Consider the following 21,958-nt stretch of genomic DNA (forward strand, 5'->3'; position numbering starts at 1 on the left):
TGTTTTCCTTGGAATAGCAAATAAGAGGGAAGATGGTTTTCATATTTTGCATCACTATTTCACATAAATTTAGTGTAGTTGGATATTTTCTTCTTAAGTGTCAAGGTTTATTCAAGTACTTAAAACTATTGGATGATTGATTGCTATCTCTAGATAGCATTGTGTCCTATCAGTTTAAGTATCTAGAAAAGTAGATTGTATTCTTTCCTCTCAACATCATAGTTATAGAAGTCATACAGTATTGGAGTAACAATTGCTTCATGAGGAAGGTGTGCATGACAATAACAAAAGCTTAATACTTCCAATTTTTGTGGATCTGAAAGTAAAAGGCAAGGAAAGGTATCCAAAGATTACAAACCGGAAGATAAGCTCCAAGAGAGCTGCCAAAGATGAATAGAAGACCCCTAATGCCCTTTAATGCTATCGCACCAGCCACAAAATGTTTAATCTGGCAATAACAACTCCAACAGTTAGAATGTATGCAAAATTATGATAAAGCAGATGGATATTATCTGTTTGCTATCTGGATAAAAATTTGATAAAGCAAAAATGAATGCAATTTTCATATTACTTGTGACAGTTGCAAGCCAGTTTGAGATGACACATGGTTCGATATAGAACCTTGAACTTTGGCCTTAGATATTTTGCTAGCACTGGTCCACCATCAACACCAAAAGCTAGCATTGATCCTAGAAGTGGAAACAACAAATTGATTCAATACCAAGTTTAGACATTCTATACCAAGCACTGATATATACATTGCAAGATGGAACAAAATGTATACCTTGGACACCAACTAACAATTTAATAGCTAAATACCACTGCTATTTAGTCAAGTGATTAAACCCAATATGCCACTTCTTTGAATTCGCATCAAGACTATGTAGTAGATCACTATGAATTAAAAAGGTTGAAATTCAAAAGTTCCTTCTATGTTTTATTGAAAGAGGCAATTTACACACCGTGTTCTTGTTGAACCATGCACAAGCATTCAACAAGCTCTACATTTTCGATAACTCAATCTTAAATAAGATGGGGACGAGTTGGGTTTAAAGGCACGAGAAATTAGGCTTTTAGGCCCAATCCACATACTGTCCATTATTAACCCAGCCCAGACAGCTTACCCAAACACGGACGGAGTGCCCACTGGCCACTACCATTAAACACGTGCCACTTGCTTATTCGTCACTCTGCTGGTGATACTCTAGAACCTTCTCTTTTTTTTTTTTCTCATCTGAAAAGTGAAAACCCAAGTATGCCCCCTCCAACTCAACAGACTGTGATTGCACAAGGTTCTAGGATTTTCCATTCCCAGGCCAGGCCATATACATACACTCTTAACCAAAAAGCCCTCTTTACTGCCATTTCCGAGTCTCTGCTGCTACGTTCTTTTGCGGCGACATTAAACTTGGAAAGCTAAGCGTGTGGGGTACATCAAAAAATGGCGGACGAAATTGCGCTGGACTTAGAGGAGCTTCATCACCTCCAAACCATTGCCAAGAGGCCTCGTATTGTATCTCTCATTTCCTCCGAGATTTGCAACCTCCAGAAGGTTCTCCTTTCTTTCTTCTTACACTTTTACTCTTAATCTCATTTATTTTATTTTGTTTGTTATTGAACCCAGTGGTCCTGCCATTATGAAATGTAGTCCAGAAACGACCAGACTTTCTTGGGCATGATCTTTTCCACGATGTTCATTTATTTTCTTAATTTAAGCTAAAATGGTGAATTTCTGGTTAGCACTGCAACTTTGCAAATTTACAAGATTTTGTGTATTTTACAGTTCAACAATGATAATTCAAAAAAAAAAAAAAAAAAAAAACACAACTCTTTCGACGCCATTTCGTTTCTTCTCGCTGCGAGGCAGTTCGTATCTGTGGATTACTCATCTAAATCCTGCGCTTTTGCGGATGGAGATATCATATCATTATAGGAGAATCGGTTATTATTACGATTTTTCTTCGAATAAAGCTTTCTTTTATTTATTTATTTTTATAACAACTTGATTCGATTTGGGGACTCTCTTATTATTATGATTTTTAGGTTTTTTTTTTTTTTTTTTTTTTTTTTTTTTTTTTTTTTTTTTTTTTATTTTTTTTATTTTTTTTATTATTATTATTTTTTAATACAGTTCTGTTTTAAATTAAATCTCATAAAACTATTTTATAACTTATTTTTTATAATAAGAGTTGTGTATCGTCATTACTTTTGATATATATTACGTCTGCCATATTTATACTTGCCAATGGAAATGGGAAATAACTTCTCTGGAAGTGATTTTTTAACATGTATTTGTGCAATTTACTTGCCATGATGAAATGCACCCAATGGGTTTCGCAATACTCTGATTATCTACTCAGTTTTTGATCCGTTGATTGAATCAGTTTGCTAGGGTATATGGAAATGAGATAATTTTTGTGGTTCTATATTTTGCTTGCGAGTACTGACCTGCTCTTGGTTCCGCCGTGCAGCTGTCAAAAGAGGCTGTCTCGGCACCTCCCTCGCAAATTCCAACTCCTATTTCAAGTGCATCTAAGGTGTCAAAAGATCCAGCATTGAAGTATATTACGCTCGGATCATTCAGCTGGGATCAGGACAATGACAAAGTCAAGGTAAGAACTGACTTTGGTTGCTGAAAAAAGAGTTTGCAGAAAGCTATTACATTTGTATTAGGTCCTTGGAAGGCATCGAGTTAAGAATACATGCAAAATATAAGTGTTTGTGGGCTAATCTAGATTCTGCCACCTGCAGATATATATATCACTAGAGGGAGTTGAGCAGGAAAAAATTGAAACTGAGTTTAAGCCGGTGTCTGTTGACGTCAAATTCCATGATGTCCAAGGGAAGAACTACCGATGTGCCATTGCTAAATTAAACAAGGAGATTGTTCCAGATAAGTGTAAGGTGGTAGTTAAGCCTAAAAGGGTCATTATCACATTATTCAAAGCTTCAAAGGGGAACTGGTTAGATTTGCAGTTTAAAGAGGACAAGGTAATTGCTTAATCTTAGAGGTACGGTCGTTGGATTGTGTATGTTTCCATTGAACATTATCAACTAAATACATTTTTTTTTTATCAAACAGCTGAAACCGAGTGTGGACAAAGACCGGGATCCCATGGCTGGAATCATGGATTTAATGAAGGTGAGTTCCACCTTGCTTTCTCGTTAGCAACTTATGTGCATGATCACCCACACATTCACTCACTTGTGCATTAACCATATTTTCAAGCATGCACCTGCACATCCATCAGAAGCTTCTGTGATAAAAGTTTTTATATCTTGTATTCTGCCTCGATTTGCAAATTTCAGAACATGTACGAGGAAGGGGATGACGAAATGAAGCGAACAATTGCAAAAGCATGGACTGATGCAAGGTCTGGCAAAACAGCAGATCCATTGAAGGGGTATCCTTGAGCCTGTGAAGAGATGTTTTGATTTGTATTATTGAATGGTGTTTTGACTGGATGCTGGCGTTTATATGATGGTTTTGCAATGGTTTGCCGGCCCTTTAATTCTTATCATGTCTAGTATTTGGTGGTCATCTTGTGTTCAATTTGTAGTTACATTGTGTTTTGAATAGTTTTCTGTCATTAGGTATGAAGTTCAATTGCATATAGCTTTCTTCGTATTTGGATGGTTTTTCGTATCTGGATTTCGTCTTTTTACTTTGACATTTTTGGTTATCAAGTTTACATGCAATACCAAAGCTTGATCAATGTAATCCTGCTAAAAACAAATAGGAAGTGATGATGAGTTCAACAACATCGTCATGGCAAATCTTGGGATCCCGAAATTCACTAGATTATGAGCTTTTCCTACATAGAGAAAGGTGGAAATTGTACTTTTTATCTGCAAACAAGAACACACCTTTCATTTTTCACCTAAACTAGATGTTTTTTAACTCAGGTTAAATTAGTGTTAGGTTTAAGGTTGTGTTAACTGGTCAATCGGTCTGTGTCATAAAATGAAAATTCTATGAATTTATGAGTCAAAGGTCAAATTACCCTTGAAAAGTGAAGGCAGCCAAAAATCTTGAAAGATGGAATATGGAGCAGTTCGACCTCATCTAAAACATGATAAAAGCTTTAAATGGTGCTTGCTGTGCATGGAATTGCTAGGTTGTCTGCTGTCAATCATCCCATTCTCTTTCATAAATCCTAAACCTGTGCGCTCAATGGGCATCACCGGTTGGATCAAGCTCATCCTCTTATCTAAACACATGTCGTATATTAAAACTTTGAGACCAATTTCCTTGTATGTAAAGCTAAAACCCCCCAAGAACAAAGAAATTAAGCTACTATCAATGGATTCGATTCGACTGAGAAACAAAGCCAACAGCCAATCAACAATTATTGACGTTTTCTAAATAGCCAAGAGATCCCCACGATCAACATCACTCAACTTCGGCCCCGCCCCCGAGCCAGATAACTTCATTCTGTAGCCGTCTCTCAAATTTAACAATCCATCAACAGTGATAAAGAACAACAGGTATTTGAAAAGGTTTCCAAAAATAACTCTCATTTAATACATCCATTGTCTAACCGTTAAAATAAGTTTATTTATTAGCTCTGCCCAGAAGAGTTATGAAAAAATAAAAAATATTAAAAAAAAGGTACCATCGAACAGCTTATTTCAAACAAAAGATGCCTAGAATTGAAATGAAAGAATAGGAAGAAAGAAAGCATAAGGATATTCTTCAAAACCAGTCGAACCTGTCGCAATATGAAATATAGCTACAGCATAAAGCACTGCAAAGAATCGAGCTAGTGCATGTTCAACACGCTTGGAACAGCTGAGTTCTACGCTGGTAACTATGAACACTTCTTAAAAGTCCCAGTGGTGAAATGAATGATAACAATCTGATAAACCAATAAAACTTTGACACCTACGTTTTGCTGTTGAAAGTTAGGAGCAAGGTTGCGGGGCTTCATTGGAGAATTTGACTACCATAATCCTCATTGAACTCTTCGTAACGGTGCGCATGCAGATGAGCAGATGGTCTGGTGTTCTTTATAGCTGTCTCTACGTCTTCATGCCCGATTGGCCCCACCTTAGGCAACTCTGCAAGTCAAAAATTGATCCTTCAGTTCAAAATGACGTTTACAATGGGTCAAAGATTCAGAAGTTCAACGAAAATATAAAGAAAATAACGAAAAACATGTCCCATGCGTTGACCTCTTATTTAGTTTATAAAAAGGGAGAAAAAGATTATACCATGTAGGGTGACAATATTTTTTTTTTTTTTTAATTGGGGTGTTCGGAAATAGCGTCCAGACTAATCTCAAAGGTGCACAGGCTCTTGGGAAGGAGTTTCCCACAAATACACCTCGAGTAATTCAAAAGAAAAATCCCACAGTCCGATGTCCCCCCGAGATTGTTCACACCTAAAGAGATTTGAACCTTAGACCTAGGGAGTATACTCTCAAACCCAAGGGTTTTATCACTTGAGCCAACCCATAGGGTGACAATAATGACTGAAACTTCTAATATTTGCACCCTATGACTTGCAACAAATAATATTTATTAGAGTAAAACAAAATTAATAGTGCATGTTAAGATTGATGGCATATGACATCGCATGTCAAACTTGCTTCACTTATACACAGAATTAACAACGAATAAAGGGTAACCTGTTATGAACAGAATTTACCCTGTAGGATGCTTTCTAGTAATCATGTCAAACAGTTCTCTATAACACATTTGGTTCACAACATCTTTCAAGATTCCTAAGAATGTATAAAGGACTTCAAAGCAAGCAAAAATATGCACATAAAAAAATCTCCCGTTCCCATTAATCTTGTTAAATTTCTAAGCAAATCAAGTGCTTGCTATAGCACTAATACTCTTCTTGGCATTTAAACTCCCAAACATCGGATTTAGAAATCAGGATGTTGGAGAAGACTTTGGATCTCTCAAACCAAATGCCACATAAAATTAGCATTGGACGGTTTGTTTGACATAACATAATATGCTACTCATTCAAACACCTTGTGAACCTAAAGTCTCTTTTTAACGCCTCTGAGTACCAGCATGAAAGAGACACCCTCTCATTCATTACCCTCACTTGATTCTGGCATATTCTGCCTATGATATGGTCATATATAAGATCTAATATCTGATGTCATTACTCAGAACTGATCCCACATAAGTGGGACCCTCGGAGGAGTGAAGATTGGATATGGGTCCTATCCTTAAGCATTTTAGATTGGGGCGATCACTCTTGAGACATGAATTTGTGCAGCAGCCCAAGGCTTGTAAAATTCCATCAGACAATGATCCCTTAGCATGCGGAGGTGGACTTTTAGTCAGTCATATGCTTATCAAGCATAGAGAAACTGCGAATGAAATAATAAAGCAGCACATTCTTCAACCAATTTCTCCTCGAAGGCATCTAAAAGGGGTTTATAAGCAAAGAAATTCATGTACTCATCCTGTAATCCTTGTATCAGACATTTTTTGTAAATTTCAAAACTGCATAATGTAGAGAAGTCACATACCATCCTCAGGCACTAATTCCTGCATCTCTTCAAGGAGTGCCATTATGCGTCTAAGGGGCTGCATAGCAGCCTCTTTGCACAGTAATCGAATATCTGAACCTGAATAACCTTCCGTCCTTTCAACCAACAAATCATAAGGAAGCTTCTCCTCACCAGGTTGTGATGGCAAGAGTTCCTCAAACATGGATCTTCTTGCTTCTGGCTCTGGCAATGGCACTAGGATCTTATTTATCATGGTCAAAGGAGAACCATTTTACCATGAATAGAGAAACTAAACTTTGCTGCCAGTTTGAATATTTTTCATCTACAACATTACCATCTGACTGAAATACCAACTATATAGATTATTTTTTTTTTGTTTTTTATTTATTTTTTAGGTAAGTACAATTGTGACCTAACCCTCTGCCCCGTGTCCTGTGGGGGAGATGCTACTGGATCCAATAACAGTGTCTTCACACAATGAGAACAGGAGCCAAGAGACAGATACTGGATAGTTAACTGAAGCTAGGTAATAACCAATGCCAAAAGCAGCCCCCGGATTGAAATATTTTGGTTTTGCAATGTTGAAAATTGTATAATTTTGTTTTCCTACTTGATAGGAACGGTAAATATCAACTTATATTAATTGGCAGTCAACTAATTCCCTCTTCAAATTAGATCCAAAAACTAGTTTTTGGATTCAATAGTTTCCAAAAATTTAAAATGACCACCATGAATTCGATAATATGCCAACAATTAAGATTCTTGCATGATAAAATTAGCCCAGCATTATAGCCAAAATCACAGAAATAGCCACTAGAAGACTATAATCATTTAACCTAATCCCTCTTCCTATAGTGTATAACTAGAATGAATTCTTGAAAAGGATACTCGCTTCTCAAGACGCCGGAGCATCGCTGCATCTAGTTCCCAGGGGAGATTTGTTGCTGCCAAAACAAAAACAAGCTCATCTGTCCGCGTTAAACCATCCATCTGCAATTTAGTCCAAGTGATTAATTTAGAGAAATATGGAAATCATGAATGATAAATCATTCCATAAACTAATATATTAACTGAAGATAACTGATAATTCATCGATATAATTTATTTGAGTTTCTGAATTCTCACAAACAGGAGCTGACAATCCCAATTATGAAGGGAGATGATATAAGGGCATGGGAACCAATGCAGAATATGACAACCTCAAAACAAATGAGACTAAATTTGATTTGCTGGTGTTTGGATTGGCCATCCATATTAGTAATTTGTAATAATAATCCCTGTTCTTGTTACACATTATTCAACTATGATAATTGCAATTACTCGGACAAAGTTGGCTGATTATAAAACTCTCCTCCTAAAAGTATTCCTCTTAACAGATATGTATCGAACAAATTAAGAGATTGCTGAATATTTAACATCCAACATCCTTTTTGATGAGGAATCACAGAAACCATGCAAACACAACACACCTTTAACCCGGTTAAACCCCAGGCCAGTGTAATGCATCCCCATCACATGGATCAGGTAAATCATTGGCTTTTCGCCAATGGGACATAGGAATTATCTTTTATTTTTATGAGCACATATGCTTCATGTAAGTGTCCAATCGCACATAAAATAGTAGACATCACCTGTATGAGCAGCTCAGTTTTCAAACGCCTACTTGCTTCATGTTCGCTACGTCCTTCACCACGTTGACTAATAATAGCATCAATTTCGTCAAGAAATATAGTTGATGGTGCATGGTGCCTAGCAAGATCAAATAACACCTTAACTAACTTCTCTGAGTCGCCTGCAATGTCATACAACCAAAATGCAAGTCACTAGCTGAATCAGATTGATAAAAAGAAGAAGATAGCACATCTAATATTATACCTCCCTGTAATTTAGTGTTGTGCTTGAACCAATAAAAACATAAGGAATGGGAGAAATCAACAATGAAAGAGCACCACATCTTCATGATCAGATTCCACCACGTTTGTATGAAATGAGGTGGAATATCTAGAACCATTTTTTGAATTGAGGAAGCCTTAGGTGAAATTTGATATGAAAGGGCAAAAAAAGAAATAGCATCATAATTGGTCTGATTTAATTAGCCTAATAATCTGCTATCACACAAGAAAAGGATTCCCAGCAATCCAAATAAAATATACATAACCCATTACCAGTGCAAATAAACCATGAAAGCAGCTGTCTAAGCCTCTAGACAAATTTATGTCACAGTCACAGTTAAAATCCACTCAGATAGTTTCCTAATAAAATTCTTGAGTTTTGAACCAATACCATCTTCAACCAAACAAAGAACAGGTCTGCCCATCTACTTTATTGCCTCTACAAACTTGAGATATACTTAACATAGCTTGTAGCTTTTCCTTTAGAAATGGATAACCACTCATACTGTTAGATATCTTGCACGACAATTTTCCAATAGAACCTCTAAGTTCAGAGCCAGCAACCTATGAGATCTTGCTGAGTCATATAACATCATTGGGCTCAATACCATCCATCATCCCCTTCAGTACCTACATGAGAGCGTTGTCCAACTTCCACGTTGCTGTGTTATCATGTTTATGTAATAACTGAGACCCATCTATGGAGGCTAGCTATTTTAAGACACTTGGTGTGTTTAAAATGGGTGGTTTTCTTTGTGAGGTTGTAGTAATTTTAGCTCTGATGTGCACTCATGCATATATATACATAGGAAATCATAAGAGTCATAAGGTGAAATGTATTTGAGAAAAGATCAAAATGCAGCAATCTCATAAGTTGCGTGATGAAATGTATCGGTCATCACAAAATTAAAAATGAAACCAATCTTAGATGGCATGCACCCCAAAATTTTAAGATGAGCAACAAATATTTGATTAAATACCACTAAAACCATATGCAAATCTCTTGCAGTGTATATACTAAAACAATTAGCTCATAAATTACTTCTACTTTTCGGGAAAAAAAAAAACCTCATAAATTCCTTCCATACGCAGCATTAATTAGGAATGCATATGACAACCAGCAACAAATAACTAATCCAGATCTTAGATCTCCCCATTTAATAATCCTCATGAAACCTTTCCATCTTGACAACTAATCGCAGCTAACAATGCAATCTTGCCTACCCTACATCAATATCCACTAACAAATGCCTTCAAAGGGAGATCATATGTATGACCTTGCTACCTTCTCCAGTGGCTCTTCTCAAAAACCAATCACATCATGCCATGTCATCTAGCAAACATGTAGTCCTTTGGAGCTCTAAACAAACTTCAACCATCAACACCCATTTAGTTCAACTATTTACAACTGGCTTTCAGTCTTATTTTGTCAAATACAGTTTGCTCCTCCTTTTTCCACATCGAAGATTTTATGGAGTACTTTATGCACTAATAGTTCATCCCCTCAGAGGTGAGGTAAATAGGACTAGCCAGAGCTCTTCACAACCGATCGGGTACAATAAAAGGACGGTATGGAATATATGTTTTGTTTATTGTTCACAGTTTCAAATTAACTTAGCTCCAATTTCTTATATAACCAATTCTTCTCTGAATAGGCAGCTTCTAGTGTTCGGTCCTGATCCCAGAGGAGGAACCAAGGCCAACTCCTCACGGGTCCTCTCAATAAACAACAAAATGTTGTCTGTAGGTTTTTGAACTAGACGAATGAAACCGGCATTGAATTGAACCAACATGGGCACAAGAAAAAGAAAAACTGCTTGATACCGACATACCACGCCATTTGCTGACAACAGAAGATGCTGAAATATTGAAAAATGTGGTCTTGCACTCGGTTGCAACAGCCTTGGCAAGCATGGTCTGCAGAAAAACGATATGGTGATACACATTCTAGAGTATCAATCATTAAAATAAAAAGAACAAAACGCCAGATTTGGCAGGCCATTTCCTTTCTTGATAATTTTTTCTCCTCTAATTCCAGTTTCTCTTGTATATATCCTGTGTACTTGGGCTACATATTTGAATTATTTTAAAAAAATTCTGTTACCTATCAAAAAAAATTCGAGGGAAGTGTGGCAAGCCATTTTACACATGCTCCTAGGTTTTTGTTTATAAGTTACACATATTCCCACTAAATGATAATGCATTAAACTGTATCAATCATTAAAGAGTTCTACTACTTACAAACTAATATAATCACACCACTTACTGTGGGACCACGTCAATCATAAAAAATATAAATATATATATATACATATCCACGTCAATCATAAAAAATATACATATATATTATGCTAGTTAATGTGGCAAGCTTCCACATCAATAGCATGTTTGGTATACCAATAAGCAGGCTCGTGAATATAATTTTTCATTATTAAAATAGCAAAATGTCAGATCTGGCAAACCGTTCCTTTCTCAATAATGTTTTCTCCTGTCAGGGTGGTCGGTCTTGCTGACAGCAACTCAGATCATAAGTCAATTTTGGCAAGCCAAATTTTGTACTCCCACTTGATTTTAATTGAATTAATATATCACGAGAGCAGATCACAAGGATGTTAAATTTTGTGTTCAAAATCTCTGTTGCATGAATATTTACAGAAAACTCATTTTTCTAACTTGAAGTACTATCTCTGTTGAGTAATAACTTGTACAAAAGCATGTTAGCTCCAATGGTATCAAGAGGAACACAAGGGAAGGAGGGGGTGGGCCAAATGAAAATTTGAATTTGGACAATGCCTGAATGCAAAAATTGAAGGGCAAAAGAGGAGAGGATATATGAAGCCCCCCCTCCTCTTCTCCTCCTAGGCAAAAGAACAAAATCAAATAGAACTATCACTTCAGTCAATTAACATGAAGACAAGTAAAAAACAACTCCAAACACATCACTGTCTAGGGTAGGACAATCAAATAATGTAATGAAAGAAAATAAATTAAATAAAAACATGTGAACTAAAGTAAATCAGAAGACAATTTACGAACCTTTCCTGTCCCAGGAGGTCCAAAAAGGAGAATGCCTTTCCATGGTGATAAAAGACCAGTAAAGTACCTAGAACAATGGGACAGATCAGCTTAACTTGATCAACTTAACTGACTTCTTAATAGATTATTCCATGAACAAGACCTACTTGGGATATTTTATTGGCATGACAACTGCCTCTTTAAGTAAACGTTTGGCATTCTCTAACCCCTTGATGCTTTCCCACTTAACATCTGGATTACCACGGATGATATCTCTGCATAAGATGTAATGAAGACAACAAGTGTGATTTAAAATTTACTTATAAAAAGAAAAGTATAGTTTAAGATTCTATTATGTAAGTTAAACAGAAAAATGATCAACCAACCAGACTATACAGAAGCAATAATAGTAACAGGTGTTGCCTATTGTGAATTCCTTTGTGTTAGCATTTTACCTACTTAAACTTTCAGCCAGGGCCCGCATTTCTGCAGACTCAAAGGGAGGAAGAAGAGACTTCTGCCTGAAAAGGTGAACATTTTTGATTAGCAGGTTCTCCAAGAATTCATAAAATAATTATTCCATCATATATGATTGTCAGCATCAGAAACTCCAGTGTCGTTACTGAAAATATCAAGAAAAAAAGTTTTACAGAGTAATGCTGCAATCACCCTAGGTTGCAGTCTTGACCATGTGTAGGCTTTTTACTATATGTTTATTTCCCTTGTTTAGTATCTACAAGGGAATAGGTAGGCAATATCATCAAGAAAAATTAAGAATGAAGAAAGTTGAATTAATTCAGAACCATCACACCATTTCTTACTATATTGTCAGTGTTTTAGCCAATGACAATCAATGTGTTACCCATATATTTGAGTTAATCCACCGATCCCTCCCCACCCCACTCCAGCCTGTCCCCAAAAAAAAAAAAAAAAAAATATCCATTTTGTAAATTGAAAAATGAGATACCCATCTTCAGAATTTTAATATACATACGTATGTCTGAGATATAAATATAGTAGGAAGGTGAGGCTCACAACATTGTTATATTCTTATAAAGACAGAATCCAAACACAATCATAGCCCTCCTCCCCATCCCGTCTAAAAAAAAATACAACAATAATATGAAGAGTTTCTTACTGCCAATCATTAATGAAGTTATTTGAAGGTAAATTGTACTGAAGTCATAAATCATAGATGCTCAATATTCGAAGGCATAATCACACAAATGCTTCATAATTATTCCCTGCATGATGAGACGCTCAAGAAGAAAAATTCCTCAGCCAAGAAATATCAATTTAACATGCCAAAAAATGCCTCTAGCATACCTCAGAAAACATATCAACTACACTTTTTTTTATCAGTAAAACATATAAACTATACGTTAATACAAGGGAAATGTGAAGTACATGTGCACACTGTATTTCCTCATATCGTTCTAAAAACAAACACAAAACCATTGATTTTAAAAGGCAAAATAAAAGAATGGATTGTACAATACTCTTAGCCTTTCAAATCAACACAGCAGTTACTTATTTAGCCCAACCCCAACCCCACCCCCCCCCCCCACAACCCAAAAAAAAAAAAAAAAAAAAACACACCCACCCACCCACCCACAGCACTGCCTGTGCCGGAATGTAATCAATTGATAGTAACTTCTTTCAATGATTGTCATTGATAGTACTTGGACTATGCTTATTATTATCAATACTACTGTTTACTTTTAAAAAAAAAAAAAAAAAAAACATCTTTCAATGATTGTGCTGCGAATATTTCTAGCAACAAGAGTCGAACTCTGATAAATAGAACTATGTTACCAGGTCATTATGAAGTTCCAATAAAATTGTATTTAGAGTTCTAAAAGTAATGATGACAACTTTTTGTTCTCTGCCAAACCCATACAACTGCCATTTGTACCCCACCACAGTACCATAAGATGATTATCAAGAATTCCACACGAGACCAACAAAAGCTAAAAGAAAACAAAACTCCATGAAGTAAAGAATCAAGAAATCATACGGTCTCTCATCAGTTTGACCAGACAGAACTCCATTTGTATGTGTCGAGCTCCTCTCCTGGAAACAAATAACTAAGTCAGTTAGGCCCTGAATAAGATCTACTATCACTAATTCAACATAAGATGTACCAAATGCACTACCTGGCCCCGGAACTGCTCATATATGGCCATATCAGATGTGTTCTTCACATGCGAGTTCCCATTTGGCGTCCCAGCTGAAGAACTGCCATTACTCAGCGGTTTATCGGCCACTTGACCATTTTCCGGCAACCTCTTTCTACCAAACTTGGCATCATAAAAAAATTTAAAATCCTATAGATACACATGATAGCTCTGATAAATGCACAATGCACAAGTCTCAGTAAATCCTGTCCGCTAGATTTTTTTTCATTTTTTCAAAACCACCTAGATAACTAAGATAAGATTTGCAATGCAATTATAAAACCATGATGAGCATAATTCAAAGATATCAACACAAAAATTTCTCGAGCGAATAGGAAATCCACTATAAAATGTGAAGTTGATCCATGCAGCTAAGGCGATTGATTCTATGTTTGGATGGTGGGAAAATGCGAGAAAGAAAGAAAAACGTAAAACCACTCTTTTCGAATCTGTTGATTTCCTTTAAGAAAAAATAAAGAGTTAAAACTCGGAAAAGCCGATAGTTTACTAAGCTAAGCGAAGGTTCTAGTTTCATCAAATTGCGAACAATGTCAAATCCAAGATCAACATAACAAATTGATTTTCTTTTTCGTCACAAAGTTTCTCAGCATCCAAACAGGGACGAGGGAAGAGAGAGAGAGAGAGAGAGAGAGAGAGAATACCATAAAGGACCAGCGAGTGAGTTGAGGTTCGTCGGCCATGTTCTAAGATCGGATCTGCTAGAGGAAAAGAGGAAAAGATAAAGAGAGGCTCTCTGAAATTCTCTTTCACTTCTCTCTCTCTTCTCTTCTCTTCTCTTCTCTTCTCTCAAACAGCCCAGTAACAAGTGGAGAAGAAGAGGAAGAAGAAGCACGTGGCGCATGCGGTGTGCGTGCCCATTAGCAGGCATCTAATTATTTGAGCAGAATTACGGCTCGGGAAAAGATTTTTTCCGCGGTCGAGTTGTAGAGGAGACGAGGGAAAGGTCGGACATTTGTCTCTTCACGTGCTTTCCACGATGTGTGCAACGAACAATTTTCCAAACCATAATTTAATAAGGAAAAATTTTAATAAAGAAAAATTTAATTATTGTTGTAAAATAATATTGTTGTAAAATAAATTATATGACCACTTTGAGCTAGCCGTCAAATGCACAGTGCATAGTGCTAACATAGTGAGCTAGCCGTCAAATGCATAGTGCATAGTGCTAGCATAGTGAGCTAGCTGTCAAATGCATAGTGCTAGTCGTCAAAAGCATAGTCTCCTTTGTACTCATATATATATCGTTGAATTTTTTAAGAAATTCATAAGTTTCATAATCTCTCTGAGCTTTATCTCTTTCTCTCTCCTTTCGAAAGTTTTATAACACGTTATCAGCACGAAAGTTCTGACGATTTTGAAGCTAGAAGTCATCTACTTCAAGTAAGTTTTTCAATATATTTTTATAGTTTTCAAAATGAATATGAAATATTAAACATACTTATATTCCTGATTTATATATGTAGAAAATGTCAAATCTTACAAAATTAGAATTCGTTGCTCTTGACATTTCTGGGAAAAATTATTTATCTTGGATCCTTGATGCTGAGATCCATCTGGATGAGATGAATCTGAGAGATACAATTAAAGAAGGAAATCAAGGGTCCCTGCAGGACCGTGCTAAGGCAATGATTTTCCTTCGGCACCATCTTCATGAAGAATTAAAAACTGAGTATCTAACGGTAAAAGATTCACTTATTTTGTGGAATGATTTAAGGGATAGATATGAACACCAGAAAACTGTAATCCTCCCAAAAGCTCGTCATGATTGGATGCACCTGAGGTTGCAAGACTTCAAGAGTGTTAGTGAGTATAACTCTGCACTCTTTAAAATTAGCTTGCTATTGAAATTATGTGGTGAAAAAGTCACTGATGATGACTTATTAGAGAAAACATATACTACTTTCCATGCCTCGAATATGCTCCTGCAGCAGCAGTATCGAGAGCGAAAGTTAAAAAAATATTCTGAACTTATATCTTGTCTTCTATTAGCTGAGCAAAATAATGAGCTTTTGTTAAGAAATCACCAGTCACGTCCTACTGGTTCTATATCATTCCCTGAAGTGAATGGTACTAGATTTACATCATTCCCAGAAGCGAATGGTGCATCTTTTCAAAAAAAAAAAGAGGACGTGGACGTGGTAAGAAAAACTATAGAAGGAGATCATAGAAGTGACCACACTAAAAGGGATAATAATAGATATACACCGTACCACCAGAAGTGGTTCAACTCAGAGAAGGGCAAAGGTCCTCAAAACAAATTTTTAAAGAAAAATGAAGATGGATGCCATAGATGTGGTATGACTGGACATTGGGCTCATACCTATCGTACAGCTAAGCACTTGGTTGACTTATACCAATCTTCTATAAAAAAAAAAATAAAGAAATTTGAAACAAATTTTGCTGAACCATCATATGCTTTAGATTTTATAGATGGAGAAGATATTACAAGCCTTGATGTTTCTGATTTCTTTGAGGATTCTAGTGGTAGAGTTGATCATGGAAGTGTTCCTTTTTAATTAATGTATTTCTTTTATAAAATATTTTTATATTCTGCAATGTTTTGTAGTAATGAAAGTTTTATATATTTTGTAGAATCATGAGTCTTATTGATGAACTTTCTATCTCTGAGATGAATAATAGAGATGTATGTCTGGTTGACAGTACTACAACTCACACAATTCTTAAGGATAAAAAATATTTTCAAAATCTAACATTGAGTAAAGCCTATGTTCATACCATTTCTGGTTCATCGAATCTAATTGAAGGCTCCGGAAGAGCTTATATTGTGTTGCCTGATGGCACCAAATTTTGTATTGATGATACTCTATTTTCTTCACAATCCAGAAGAAATTTATTGAGTTATAAAGATATACGTCGTAATGGTTGTCATATTGAAACCATTAACGAAGACAATATAGAGCATATTCTCATTACTAAAATAATTTCGATCCAGAAGCTCGTATTAGAAAAACTGTCTGCCCTCTCATCTAGATTGTATTATACAGAAATGAGAACAATTGAATCACATGTTGTAATGCATCAGAAGTGCATTAATCCCAAAATATTTATGAATTGGCATGATCGCCTTGGACATCCGGGATCAATAATGATGAGACGAATAATTGATAATTCGTATGGGCATCCCCTAAAGAATCAGAAGATTATCTTACCCAATGAATATCCATGCTCTGCATGTTCTCAAGGTAAATTGATTATCAAACCATCTATCTCAAAGGTTGTTTTTGAATCTCCATCTTTTTTACAAAGGATTCATGGGGATATATGTGGGCCTATTCAACCATCAAGTGGACCATTCAGATATTTTATGGTTTTAATTGATGCATCAAGTCGATGGTCACATGTTTGTCTACTTTCCACTAGAAATGTTGCATTTGCTAAACTTCTTATACAAATAATTAAGCTACGAGCACAATTCCCTGACTATACAATTAAAACTATTCGATTGGACAATGCAGAAGAATTTACATCTCAAGCTTTTGGTAATTATTGCATGTTAATAGGAATAGATGTTGAACATCCAGTTGCCCACACACACACTCAAAATGGTTTAGCTGAATCATTGATTAAAAGGCTTCAGCTAATCGCTAGACCTTTACTCATGAAATCAAATCTTCTTATTTCTGCTTGGGGACATGCTATAATTCATGCAGCATCGTTAATTCGAGTTAGGCCATCAGCATATCACAAATATTCACCATTACAGCTTGCATTTGGTCAGCAACCAAATATTTCTCATTTTCGTATTTTTGGATGTACTGTATATGTTCCAATTGCACCTCCACAACGTACAAAGATGGGCCCTCAACGTAGACTTGGGATATATGTTGGGTTTGATTCTCCATCTATTATCAGATACCTTGAGCCTCTTACAGGGAATATGTTTAAGACACGTTTTGAGGATTATCATTTTGACGAATCCATTTTTTCAACATTGGGTAATGAGAAGTCGGTGCCTGAAGTATGACAGGAAATTACTTTGGGAAAATAAAGCTCTTTCCCAATTTGATCCTCGTACAAAAGAATGTAATCTAGAGGTTCAAAAGATTATTCATTTGCAAAGTGTTGCAAACCAATTATCGGATGTATTTACTGACACTAAAGGTGTGGTAAAATCATATATTCCTACTGTTAATGTTCCAGCAACGATTGCAGTCCCTGAAGGACAAGTTGCCAAAATAGCAATAGGCGAGTCTAAGATACGCCTGAAGCGTGGACGGCCTATTGGTGCTAAGGACAAAATTCCTCAGAAGAGAAAATTACAAAATGAATTTGGCACTCCTGAAGAGTCCATACCAACACAGGCCATAAGAGTAGTTGATGCTCCTGAAGAGAGTAAATCTCCTGAGAAAGAACCTCCTGAAGAGGTATTTCATGAAATGTCTTCCCTTGAAGAGGGACAGGTACCTGAAAATAACGAGATCTCGATACATTTCATGAGTACAGGAGAAATTTTGAATAGAAATAAAACTGTTGTCGACAACATATTTTCATATAAAATGGCTCTTGACATTACCAGAAGTAATGAAGAAATTGAGCCAAGAACTGTCGAAGAATGTCGACGTAGAAATGACTAGCCAAAATGGAAATCAGCTATTGAAGCTGAATTAAACTCGCTAGCAAAGCGAGAGGTCTTTGGACCAATTATACAAACACCAAAGGGTGTAATGCCCGTTGGATATAAATGGGTATTTATACGTAAGCGTAATGAAAGCAATGAAATTGTGCGATATAAAGCACGACTTGTTGCACAAGGTTTCCTGCAGAAAGCGGGGATTGATTATGAGGAAACATACTCTCCTGTTATGAATGCAATCACATTCAGATATTTGATCAGTTTGACAGTTATAAAAAGATTGGATATGCAATTGATGGATGTAGTCATTGCATATTTATATGGATCATTAGATCATGACATATATATGAAAATCCCTGAAGGATATAAAATGCCTGAAGCTTTTAATCTGAGTACATCCAGAAGTATGTATTCTATTAAGTTTCAAAGATTTTTATATGGGTTAAAGCAATCCGGACGCATGTGGTATAAACGCCTTAGCGAATATCTATTGAAAGAAGGATTTGAGAATAATCCAATATGCCCATGTGTTTTTATTAAGAAATCAGACTCCGGATTTGTTATTATTGCGGTTTATGTTGATGATCTAAATCTTGTTGGAACTCCTGAAGAGATCAGAAGAACCGCTACATATTTAAAGAATGAATTTGAAATGAAGGATCTTGGCAAAATGAAATTTTGTCTCGGCCTGCAGCTCAAGCATTTGCCAAATGGAATTCTCATTCATCAGTCAAATTATACAGAGAAAGTCTTGAAACACTTTTATATGGACAAACTCATCCCTGAGTACTCCAATGGTTGTTCGTTCACTTGATGTGCAGAATGATTCATTTCGTCCTTGTGAAGACAATGAAGAAATTCTTGGTCATGAAATACCTTATCTCAGTGCAATTGGAGCCCTGATGTATCTTGCAAATTGCATTTGGCCTGATATTGCATTTTCAGTTAATTTACTTGCAAGATATAGTTCTGCACCAACTCGAAGACATTGGAATGACATTAAACATATCATTCGATACCTTCGAGGTACGGTTGATATGGGATTATTTTATCAACATGGTTCAAGTCCACAATTAGTTGGATATGCAGATGCAGGTTATCTTTCAGATCCACACGGAGGTAGATCTCAAACTGGATATGTATTTACTTATGGAAATTCTGCTATATCATGGAGGTCTGTCAAACAAACACTATCTGATACCTCTTCAAATCACTCAGAGATCATTGCAATTCATGAAGCAAGTCGAGAATGTATTTGGCTAAGATCAATGATCCAACATATTCAAGAAAAGTGTGGTCTTCCAGTGATTAATGATAGTCCAACAACTTTATGCGAAGATAATGCTGCTTGTATTACTCAAATTAAAGGAGGATATATCAAAGGTGATAGAACCAAACATATTTCACCTAAATTCTTTTATACTCATGAACTTCAAGAGAAATGTGAAATTAAAGTCAAGCAAATACGATCAAGTGATAATCTGCAGATTTATTCACAAAAGCATTACCAACTGCAACATTTAAGAAGATTGTACAGAATATTGGAATGTGGAGACTTGAAGACCTTTTTATCATGCACTTTTCAGGGGGAGTAATGTCTTGAAGACTTATGCTAATTGTACTCTTTTTCCTTCGCTAAGGTTTTATCCCACTGGGTTTTTCCTTTGCAAAGTTTTAATGAGGTAATTTTAAAATATTTTATGGTATACATGAATATTGTACTCTTTTTCCTTCGCCATTGGTTTTTTTCCCACAGGGTTTTTCCTTGACAAGGTTTTAACGAGACATATTCATTATATGTGGTCATCCAAAGAGGGAGTGTTGTAAAATAACATTGTTGTAAAATAAATTGTATGACCACCTTGAGCTAGCTGTCAAATGCACAGTGCATAGTGCTAGCATAGTGAGTCAGCCGTCAAATACATAGTGAATAGTGCTAGCCTAGTGCTAGCATAGTGAGCTAGCCGTCAAATATATAGTGCTAGTCGTCAAAAGCATAGTCCCCTTTGTACTCCTATATATATCGTTGAATTTTGTAAGAAATTCATAAGTTTCATAACCTTTCTGAACTCTATCTCTTTCTCTCTCCTTTCGAAAGTTTTATAACAATTATAAGTATAATCGTGTATTAATATATATTAATTTAATGTGATTAGTTAAAAAGTAAATTTTATTAAAAATATTACTAATTTAAATTTTAAATATAGAGGAATTAGTATTAGTACACAGATTAACACGCGATTTTATTTCTACGTAACAATACTCATTTAATAATTACTTTCAGCATTCGAAAAAATGGTTTACCAAAACAAACTCATCCAAACTCGTAAAAAAATTCTAAATGCTATTCTTCAAAACAAATTATATTTATAGTTAAAAGAATGTGTAAGCACAGCACTAATATTGAAAAAATAAATATATATGATTTACATAAAATAATTAATTTTTTAATAATAAATTTCATTTTTTTACAAAATGAACGTGCAACACTTACATAATTTATAATATTATATGACATTACTAATTCCTAAAACCATCCGTAGTTCCGAACACAAAAAAAATTCTTTTAAAAGTCATTCCCAAGACAGTTTCAACAAAGAAAAAAACCTAAAATTAGAAGTTTGTTTACACCCTCTAATAAGAACGTGATAGTTTTTTTTAACAAATCATGCATAAATACACTCACACTAGATTAGACTCACTAAAATTCAAATTAATTAAATTTAAATTTAAAAAATCTGGTGGTTGTCCGACAATCATTGGATTTGTTCCAACCTGCCTCTAGCAATTCTAACAAAATACGCACCTTATACAACCAATTCTAAGTCCAGTATTTGATGATTTCAATCAGCTTCTACTGCCACAAGAGATGGTTAGAGTGATGATCATAAGCCATCTAAAAATTAATAAAGCATTAGTAATTTTTGAGTTCATTTTTCTTATTTAGGGTTTTAATAATAATTTTGTGTAATTAAGTTTATTTTAAAAGTTATAAGATTTCAAGCGACAACACATAATTGGAGTGTTTTACACAAGCTCCTAACCAAAGATTAGGGGTGTTGCTCGCACCCTATAAGGCGGGGTAGCCCCCTTTTCACCCCCCACTCCCGCATCGATAGAGGGTGGGGTTTCTTCCCCCGGAACCAATCCTTTACATTGGGAATGGGGAACCCCTTACCAGTGTCGCGGTAAGGCAAATCCTTACTGCCCCCTGCCCCTGGCCTAGTCTGGAATCCAGATAACCGGGTTTAGGTTTCAGCCTGGTTCTTACTCGGGCCGAAACTCATGTTACAAAACCCAAACCTACTCAATCTGGGCAGGGGTTATCTAACCCGGGTACTGGGCTTATTTAAAAGAACTTACCCTCGTTTTAGTTGTTAGGGTTAAACTAAATTAAAATCTTTCAACCCTCTTTTCAACTCTCTCTCTCTCTCTGAAACCCTAGCCTCCTGTCACTCTTCATTTGCCAATCGAAGCTTTGTTCCTCGTGGCCATTTCCTTTAAAATTTTCACTCTGTCACCAACTTCTACAACCTAGGTTAGTTTTTCTCCATTTCACACACACACACACACACACACACACACACACACACACACACTCTCTCTCTCTCTCTCTCTCTCTCTCTCTCTCTCTCTCTCTATATTGATGCTATTATTCCGATTTGGGTTATGAGAAAACATTGTGTTTGAAATGAGTTCTACTACTTTATTGATTTGTATAATATAATGTCTATTTATTACTATATATGAGTACAAGCTAGATTAATCAAGAGGTAATTA

General features: G+C 35.8%; 2 protein-coding genes across 3 annotated transcripts; one reads left to right on the top strand and one right to left on the bottom strand.

Moving 5' to 3' along the window:
• The first annotated feature begins 1,292 nt into the window (after positions 1-1,292).
• On the top strand, positions 1,293-3,628 carry LOC122276285 (calcyclin-binding protein). The gene is made up of 5 exons (XM_043085890.1): positions 1,293-1,552; positions 2,472-2,612; positions 2,752-2,991; positions 3,083-3,142; positions 3,310-3,628. The coding sequence occupies exons 1-5, from the start codon at positions 1,442-1,444 to the stop codon at positions 3,412-3,414; spliced, it is 657 nt and encodes a 218-aa protein (XP_042941824.1). The 5' UTR covers positions 1,293-1,441; the 3' UTR covers positions 3,415-3,628.
• Positions 3,629-4,673: 1,045 nt separating this feature from the next.
• LOC122276284 (katanin p60 ATPase-containing subunit A-like 2) lies at positions 4,674-14,468 on the bottom strand. 2 transcript variants are annotated; one of them, XM_043085887.1, is made up of 11 exons: positions 14,226-14,468; positions 13,543-13,713; positions 13,404-13,459; positions 11,842-11,907; positions 11,554-11,661; positions 11,408-11,474; positions 10,204-10,288; positions 8,111-8,271; positions 7,368-7,469; positions 6,498-6,720; positions 4,674-5,061 (listed from the first exon to the last, which is right to left on the bottom strand). In XM_043085887.1, exons 1-11 carry the CDS (start codon positions 14,262-14,264, stop codon positions 4,928-4,930), a joined length of 1,212 nt encoding a protein of 403 aa, XP_042941821.1. In that variant the 5' UTR covers positions 14,265-14,468; the 3' UTR covers positions 4,674-4,927. The 2 variants fall into 2 exon arrangements, with proteins under 2 accessions (XP_042941821.1, XP_042941822.1); XM_043085888.1 differs by having other exon boundaries at positions 13,543-13,686; positions 14,226-14,465.
• Between the last annotated feature and the right edge of the window lie 7,490 nt (positions 14,469-21,958).

This window comes from Carya illinoinensis, chromosome 9 (genome assembly GCF_018687715.1).
Source record: "Carya illinoinensis cultivar Pawnee chromosome 9, C.illinoinensisPawnee_v1, whole genome shotgun sequence".
NCBI lineage: Eukaryota > Viridiplantae > Streptophyta > Magnoliopsida > Fagales > Juglandaceae > Carya > Carya illinoinensis.